A 9,506-nucleotide genomic window follows, 5' to 3' on the forward strand; every position below is an offset into this window, starting at 1 on the left:
CTGTTGAGCCAAGTCGAGCTGACAGAACTTGAATGGAGTAGAACAGTCTTTCCTTTCAAATGAACATACCAGACATTTTTATGTGTACTGTTGCCATGGAGTTTGTTGTATTTACAAAGTACCATGCCAGTGATGTCAAATGTTAGGCCCATTTGCTACAATTCACCCACTTTTTACATTGAAACAAACTATTTTGCAAAAAATGTGAGATTTAACAAAATACAGTCAAAATCCCCCTTTTCCCCTTTTGATGTAAACTCAGCACAGCAAAATGGATTAGCTCTGCATCACTTCAAAGTTTGTGTGAGTGTAGGAGCAGTTCTGCTGGGACTGAACTGACAGGTAAGCTAGCTGAGTCTCTCTGTGTTGAATCAGCCTCCGTCACTGAATCAGTCGTGTTCAGTGAGCGGGAGAACGAAGCCTCATTACGTTGCGGCTGAGGTTGCAGTTTAGTCTGGTTATTCGCTCACACAGTGGCTCAACACTCAGCACCACTGAACCAACTAGTGACTGAATCATTTTTGTGAACGGACTGAAATGAACTGAATCTTCCAAATGATCAATAATTCCCACCACAACTGTGGTCTCTGTGTTTCACTGAGGGCAGGGCTTAGCCCCTCACACACACACCCACACACACACACACCAGTCTACACAGAGTCTCTGAGCAGAGCAGAGACAGGTGAGGTGAAGATGATGTTACCTGAGCTGACATGTCATTATGTGAGTTTCAGTGAAATAAAAGCTTTCCAACAAGAGACATTTATTAATGTGATCCATCTAAAACCAAAGACAGTCAGACGTCGACCCCAAAAGTCTGAAATTCCACCCAACCTGAATCTGATGACATTGCAATGTCATATTATCATGACACACAAGCTGTACCCAACTCACAATGTCCAGAGTCCACATTTCAGCACAACCAATCAACTAACCCCCCAACTAACTCCACACACGCGCACCTGTGTGTGTGCGCGCTCCGCTCAACTGCTCTGTATCCATTTGGCTGCTTTCGCCAGTGTGAGAATTATTGTTCATTTCAGTCCGTTCACCGCAATGATTCAGTCACCAGTGGGTTCAGTGGTCCAGCATGAGAGCTGCGTTGCTCCTGAGCACCGAGTCACTCAGTGAGCGAGTAACCAAACTAAACTGGAGCCTCAGCCGCAACTGAACAGAACTGATTCAGTGACGGAGGCTCATCCAACACAGAGCGACTCAGCTAGCTTACCGGTCAGTTCAGTCCCAGCAGAACTGTTGCCTCCCACTCACACAATCTTGGAAGCAACACGTAGATAATCCATTTAGTGAATTTTGGGAATTCTTAAAATACGTAAATAACATAAAATATTTTGTTTCTCTCAGGAGGAGTGGGGGGCTCCATTGGAGGAAGAACAAAATAGGAAAAATTATACTGGTGTTTTATAATGCAACTGCTTGTTGCGGAAAAAGATTGGCCAAATTGTAAAGTACAAACATTTTGTAGATATTACGTTAAACGTGCAGATTCACTGCCTTTAAAAAGGTCACTTTGGGTACAAATATGTCTGCTAGTTTGCAGAGTTAGGTTAAAGAAGAAGCACAATCTTTGCTAATGTTGTGCTACTCGTGTCGCTACTGTCAGATTTCAGGTGTTTTTATGAGAGCTGTCTAGGCGCTTGTGTAACACATCAGGACATGGGTTCAAATGTTCACAATTCTTTTAGTAATTTGTCCTTTAAGGCCACAGCACAACATATCTCCACACCTCTTACGGTAGTGTGACTCACTTTACAGCCCTCCTGACTTGTCACCACAGAAAACAACTACAATTGCCATTCTGTACCAGCCAAAAGACAGAGGAAAACAGAGCAACAGCCGTCCTGTTCCACTGAAGTCATTCCCAGGTTGCCAGAATCTAGCAATCAGTTTCCAGGAACTTTATCTGGAACCATGTCATAACCAACGGAAACAACTTCAGAACCCATGTGAAACAGGAATCACAGTGCGGCACACCTTTTCAAGTCCCTACAGTTGAAAAGGTCTAACACACACACAGCTGTTCCTAATGTGCTTTACCTCAGCAGAAGGGTGCATGCACATCCACTGTGAGTAGACAACATGATGTCAAAACATGATGTAAACCATAAAGTTTAGACATAAAGAACACAAAATTATCACGTAAGATGGTTATAAACTTAACTTCTTATAACCTTAACATAACGGCTTGACAACTGTGAAGAATGTGTGTGTGTGTGTGTGTGTGTGTGTGTGTCTGTGTGTCTGCCTGCACATATAGGGCCCTATCTTGCGCCAGACTCCCTAAACCTGTTATTTGCGGATTTAGGGTTGCGCAAGAGGCGTTCCCCCGTAAAAGTTGCTATCTTGTGCACCTCACGCTATCCGCAAAAAACCTGCGCTACCCGCTATATTATGCATAGGCGTGTTTTGGGCGTTACGCCAGTTAAACCAATCAGTGTGCCAGGTGCCATTGCCTTTAAGGGCAGGATGCGCTATCCTAAATCCTAAATCCTAAACCCGCGATGGAGAGAGGGAGGTAGATTTTCTCAGGGCTTCTACTGAGGCTAAAGCAAATTGGCTCCACATATATATACATATTATATATTATATTATAGGCCAGTTAATTCGGGAGGTGGAGCCACATGTGTCCAAGTGGACGTGTCACAAGGTTGTACTGATTGAGTAAAATCCCCGGGCCACACCACAGACACACAAGAGGCAGAGGTGGAACTATGTGTAAACTAATTTAGTGACAAGGTAGATTGGGCAAATAAAATATTAAAAATAAAAATATAGCACAGCTGCTGGCTTATGATAAAACAATAAAACGTGCTGGCGTAAGTGTCCAATTAAAACAGTCTTTCCTCTAAACAGTCTATATGAGTAATATACTCAGTCCATTCCGGCGGCGCCCCAGTATCAGTCTGACCGTGTGCGTGGCGAGGCTCTGTCGGGGCGCGCATTGAAGCCGCCTGGGCGCGCTCTCGTAACAAACTTTAACCAAACTTTAGGGATAGCGGATAGCAGGTGGTCAGCACCACCCGCTATCCGCTTTCCCTAAAGTGTGTGCACAAGATAGCAACTTTAGGGATAGCGCATGAAACACGCCCACGGACACACCTCCAGGCGCAAATGACGGAGTCGGCATAACGGATAGCGGGTGGCGCAAGATACTGTTTAGGGATAGCGGAAGTTCCTAAATCCACAATTTGCGGGTAGCGGGTAGTGGCAGCGGATAGCGGGTGGCACAAGATAGGGCCCATAGACCCCCAAGTGCAAACTTTAGGGTTTTGTTCTGAAAAACTTTACTTAGACAATATTTCACAATTACCAGACTACTAGATGTTCCACACTACAACTTCACATAAAATATCTTATATATACTACACTTTGGAATACACTGGGCCTCATGCAAGAACCACTTGCACAAATTCATTTTTGAACGACATTCACAAGCCATTCAAGAGAAGTTACCAAATTCACCAATACTCAACAGAATTTTGTCTTCAGGTACAAACAAAATTACGACTGCTCTGGACTGATCATTTCTACAATCAGCCTGGATCCCTAAGCAGAAAAAGTGTGTTTTTCAAGACAGGAATTTTTTAAAGAGAATATTCCTAAATTTAAGAAAAAATAAATACACAAAAAAAAAAACATGTAAATACTTTAAATAATTCATATCAGGTGACCGATCTAATGGCCCTTTTCCATTAGTATCTACTCGGCTCGACTCGGCTCGACTCTACTCGCCTCGACACGGTTTAGGTGGTTTTCCATTACAGTTGAGTAGCACCTCGCCGTGGGTGGAGTCGTCATAGCAAGGCGGCGCACCGTCCAGCTCCCTCTGGATTCTTTGGGCCGCCACCAAGCTCAGAAAAGTCTCCACGTCTTTATTTGACCGCGGTAGCGGTTTGCTTGCCATTTTCCGACTTTGACAACTTCACTGACGATCAATGCGCACGGCTGCTGTTGCCGTTTTTTTTTTTTTTTTTTTTTTAAATGGCGGGTTTTGTTTTCGTGCGGGAGTCGCTCTCGTCACTCCCTGTCCAATCAGTTGCCTGCACGGCGTTTACGTCACATTTTCAGCTCGACTCAGCTCAACTCAGCTCGCTTGGAACCCCGGCTGAGTAGGTCCTAAAATGGGACCTGCTAGCGGGTACTACCACCTAATGGAAAAGCTCTTAAACCGAGTAGAGTCGAGCCGAGTCGAGCTGAGTAGGTACTAGTGGAAAAGGGGCATTACATGTTCGTCTCTAATGGTACACGTCCACATTTTCCACACTTCCCATAAACTGTCTATGTAAGAAGCTGTGGTATTCTGGTAATGTTACGCTGCATTTCAAGTGACAGGGCGCCACATTGGCGTCTTCTCAATTTGCATGAAGGCTACTTTATGCAAATTAGGGGCCTCCGGCGCAACTTGCTACCTCTGGAAACCTCCGACAAACTTTTAAACTAACCACCATCGATCTGAAATGAGGACAGATTCAGCAGCTGCAGGGTTTATTTATGCCTCAGATGTTTTCAGAAACACATTTCGGTGAACTGTTTCGTTAACACAAAACAAAATTTCCAAAAGAGCCACCATGTTGGTCCAGTCGTAAATCCAGGAGAGGAAAGCCCACTAGTGAAGGCTGGGAAGTGTTTGTGCAGTTTTCGGAGAGAGCAACTGTCAATCATCAGGATTGGCCACGCCCAAGAAGCGTCCAGATGTGGGAAGCAGCGCGACACCTAGCGTCAAGTACGCTGTGGATGCACACCATGAGTGTCAAGCAGATGATACAGTCCATGTCTATTAACGCATTCAAGTTTTACATTACACGCTGAGGTGAAAACTCTGGCTTTCTTCTCTTGGATGTCATTTTTATGAATGAAACTTCTGGCTTGATGTCTGGCCTCTATGGTATTTTCACCTATGCTAATTCACAATGCACACTCATATATAAGCAGGTGGAATTCATCATATTTACGAGGGTCACTGAGGAAATTTTTCTGACATTACGAGCGTTTGCTGCATCTAGCGTGGACGACTCATGCGAACCCAACACACACACACACACAAAAAATTACAACAAAGATAAAAAAACAATTTATACATGTTTCTGCATCAAGTCCAGTGAGCTTATATTCAACTTTTAGATACAATTTGCAGTTTACATTTTGAATTATGGAAATTTGTAACATTTACAACAAAATGGATAGGAACCGGCGGGGCCAGTTTTAAATATTACGTTGCAAAATCTGTACAGTTTGAGATATGTGCAGATGTGGTCCACCTTTTTGACAGCCCTGTACTTTCGAAGTTACAGTGTTTGTATTTCTTCTTATATAAAGATGAATGGCAGAGTGTTAATAGTCTAATCTGATGATAAAATTACAAAAACTTATTAGTAACTCTTTGTTCGACTTTTTTAACTTTTCAAGCTGTGGCAAGCACACTCCCTGCTGCCTCAGCTAGACCACACTTTTATCTTGAAGATTTTTTTTTTTTTTTTTTCGGGCGTGATTTATTACTTTTTATTACTTTATTACTTTATTTCAGGGGTAATGATTACTTCTAACAAAGTGCACCACCTAATGAATCAAACTTGTTAAGGAGGTGCACTGTGTCATAGATGTGGACAGAAAGGTACTGCCAGGCAGGGACTTAATCATCCCAGCAACAGCTATGGGTGAACTGGTTCCAACAGTTTAACAAGGGGGGAAACTAAACTACGGAAACTGAGAACAAGACATTGATTTGAAGGCTTCAGTCAGGACCTAGCCTAGCAATACAGAAGACCACAAACAAACTGACCAAAGTTAAAGACCCTCTCCACTCAAAAATGTGGTTTTCTTACATTGCTGTCCCTATAATGTCTGACCTTGACCACGGTGATTTGAATCTGTGCAAAAGTTTGTCACTGGAGAGGTGTTTTCACACTCCTCTACTGGAGGTGGAGGTGTGTGTGTGTGTGTGTGTGTGTGCACACCCCTTAACACTAAGATTCAGATGGACCCCGGGCCAGCTGGATTTAGTACATCACAAATCCCACAGCCAATCAGTCGTCAGCCAACAAGGCACTGCTTTGCGTTTTATTTAAAAAAAAAAAAAAAAAAAAAAAAAAACAAGACCAACTGGAAATGGCTGCTTCACATAAACAATATTAGTGCAACTGCGAGATTCACTGATTTTTTTTGAAAAACATGGTTAGATTATCAGCTATGGTACTTTCACGGGTGCATCTTAGGGACTTCCTGTTCTGCATACACAGACCAGCCCCTAACAAGTGTTTTTTTTTTTTTAAATCACTGTGACCAACTCCAACTGATTGCTTCACATGAACAAGTGTAACTAAGACAGTCGCATTTTTTTTTACATGAATAAGATTATCAAATGTGATACAAATTACTTGCAGGTTAGTGAGCAGGCAGGGGTATGGTTGGGAACTATTTGTATGTTCACAGATGCACACATAGTTAATGAGTGATTAATGAGTCATTTCCTTTCAGACCATATACATGCAAAGTTTCAGTGCAAAGTGGTGGGGCAGAACTGTAAAGTTACAAGTCTATTTATAGGAATACAGTCATTAAACTTAATTTCCGCTCTACTTCATTTTGTTATACTGCATAGTAAAAACTCATGATAAAATTTTATTCTGATGTCAACTCAGTGATTATTCTATTGTACAAGACAGCATGCACTTTCTCCAAACTTTTCCACCATAATCACCACATAATTCGGTACAAATGACCATTTCGATGAGGACGGTCTTATTAAGAGCCAGCCTAAATTGGTTGTTTATCTAAGTGGCAAAGATGTCTAGGGAAGTGGCAAAGTTAACAGTTCAATGTCAGCACTTATTTTGCCATTTCACCCTCATGTGCACAGTCCATGAGTTATTTGGCATACTGAACACACAACTTATTATTGTGACTTATGTGAAGAAAATAACTTGCAGGGAGCAACAGCATTCCCTCAAATGATTCAAACATCCTCCCGTGGCAGAACCTCGGACAGAAAGGAGAGATTCCTTCATATGGCTGCAGTGCACTACCTCAGGCACATCTCATTTGTTTACATTAGCTTGCTAGGCCAGCTAATATTAGCTACTTATCTGACATAACAGGAGAGGATAGACATGAAAATAGAATATGCATGTGTGTGTGTGTGTGTGTGTGTGTGTGTGTGTGTGTGTGTGTGTGTGTGTGTGTGTCTGCCTTCACATACAGAACCTTAATGTGCAAACTTTAGGATTTTTTTCAAGCCAAGTATTTACCTCTGGAGGTGACATGCAAGGAACTTTACTCAAACAATATTTCACAATTAGCAGACTACTATATGACTTCAAATACAACATTTAAAATAGTTTTGAACACACTGCAGGAACCACCTTTAGCCACAAATACAATCACAACTGCTGTGAACCTGCTGCATGATCATCTCTACATCCAGCCTGGCTCCCTAAACATAAAAAGTGGGTTTTGCATGGAAGAAATTTTGTAAGACAACACCCAGCAACTGAAAAAGCAAAGATAACACCAACACAAAAATCATATAAATCAATGTAGCCATGCACTACCCCAGGCACATCTCATTTGTTTACATTAGCTTGCTAGGCCAGCTAATATTAGCTACCTAGCTGACATGATGTGACACCTTAGCTCTCTCGCTGACGTCCAGATAATGATAAGCAGTTTGATTAACTCTTCGCCAGAGTACCAAACAGTGTTTTCATGTGGCAGAGCAAAACCCAGGACGAGTCTGGGATGGGATAACTGTGCTGAGTGATGGAGGAAACAGCGCTAGCTAGTCAGACCTAGCAACAACTCATCCTCAGTGTTTTGTAGTTAGAAGCAGCAACAACGAGCTCAACCTCGACAACGCAAGTCGACAAAAACGACCCCTGGATTAGCGAGAAGGGCAGCCTACTCTTGTGTGGCTGTAAATGTGGCCGGGCTGCTAGGGCCTAAGAACTAGCAGGGCTTGCTACACCCTTCCACGGAGTCATATTAGCCCATCTTACCTGCTCATCAAATCTAGTAATCACGGCCTGGACCCATTCCACTGGTTTGTGAGCCGCCATGGCCGGGCGGGGGGACACCGCGACGCTTCGCCTGTAAATCCAAGGTATGAGAGCGGAGGTGAAGGGGTTAGATATGCATGAAAATCTGTCCGGGAGCGATGGAAATGGGCGACAGGGGCGAGTTATTTTTCCCTTTCAGTAGGATTCACCATGCCACCGCCATGACACACCACCGGAAGTCTTCCTCAGAGAAACTAATGGGAGGCGTTGGATACAAGTGTCAAGCTGGCGCGAATAAAAAACTGAAAAAGGGACTTCCGGTGGCTACTTTCATAATGATGCCTCTTGAGGAAGGTGTCTAAGTAACAAAAAATTAAAATAGAAAAACGCATTATTATTATTATTATCATTACTATTATTATTATTATTATTAGTAGTAGTAGTAGTAGTAGTAGTAGTAGTAGTAGCAGTAGGTCCACCTGCACAGTCTAATACAATCCAATATAACTGTTGTGCCATAAAGTTTCCTTTCCTGCTGCCTATAATCAGTACTTGAGTTGAGGGGGGATGAGGGTGGATGGCATCCCACCTGAAATAAAAACCGTCAAAATAATCCCCCCTGTAAAACTGCCATCCTCACTTCATCAAGTGAAAAAAAATGACCATCCCCTGAATTTTTTTTTTTACAACTCGACTACTGCCTACAATTGTCAGGTTGTCTTGTTGTCACAGTAATAGAGCTCATAGTTAGTGCTGCTGTTGGAGTGGATTGCATTTTATTGAGAGCTGTTTCCAATATTCTGTTCCCCCTCATGTGTATAAATAGGGGAGGACAAAAAATTAGAAACATCTCTCAATATAATGTAGTCCAGTACAAGACCTCTGCAAACTACAACCTCAATAATAAACAAGAAATTAAACTGACGCATTCTCCACAATGTCAACAAAAATGAGCATTATAAACTTTCTTAAAAGGTAGAATTTATAGCAGAGCTGTTGACCTGAACTGCATTAGACTGGACAGGTGGAGCTGAGTGTATAGAGCATGTAGTTAATAAAAATGTAATTCAGGAAGGGGCTAACAGGCCGACTCAGACCAACACTGAAGACTGAAATGGGAGTATGGACATTATGCATAGAAAGAGATTATGAAATAGATCCTTTTATGATTATGATTATGAGCAGCAGTAACACTGTTCAGGCTTTTATTGTGATGGAAGAATATTCTCACTTCCGGGACGGTATTAATCAACAGCAGGAACTTGATACTGCTTGCTCGGGGCGCGTGCGTCAACTCTATTCAGGCCTATCAGAGTGTTGTTAGATGCAAAGCACCTCTATGAGCTTTAATGAAACTCACTCATTCACACTCAGCCACTCACTCACTCACTCACTCACTCGCATGAATGATTTTGAAAAGGGAGTGAGGAGTGACTGCCACAGTCTGATGACATCTCAGAGTGCAAATACAGTCAAAAACAATCTGCAAAACTGTCG

The 9,506-nt window shown here is 42.5% G+C and overlaps 1 protein-coding gene across 9 annotated transcripts in view; it reads right to left on the reverse strand.

Moving 5' to 3' along the window:
* nf1a (neurofibromin 1a) overlaps positions 1 to 8,248 on the reverse strand; it is a 107,735-nt gene extending 99,487 nt beyond the window's left edge. For 6 of the 9 annotated variants that reach the window (XM_030066302.1, XM_030066297.1, XM_030066295.1 and 3 more), the window contains exon 1: positions 8,010 to 8,248. In XM_030066302.1, coding sequence (XP_029922162.1) covers positions 8,010 to 8,069 — 60 coding nt within the window. In that variant the 5' untranslated portion in view covers positions 8,070 to 8,248. The remainder of the gene's footprint in view (positions 1 to 8,009) is intronic. The other 3 variants (XM_030066298.1, XM_030066301.1, XM_030066300.1) reach the window with 1 other exon arrangement.
* Positions 8,249 to 9,506: the final 1,258 nt, after the last annotated feature.

The sequence above is a fragment of the Myripristis murdjan genome, chromosome 13 (assembly GCF_902150065.1).
Source record: "Myripristis murdjan chromosome 13, fMyrMur1.1, whole genome shotgun sequence".
Lineage (NCBI taxonomy): Eukaryota > Metazoa > Chordata > Actinopteri > Holocentriformes > Holocentridae > Myripristis > Myripristis murdjan.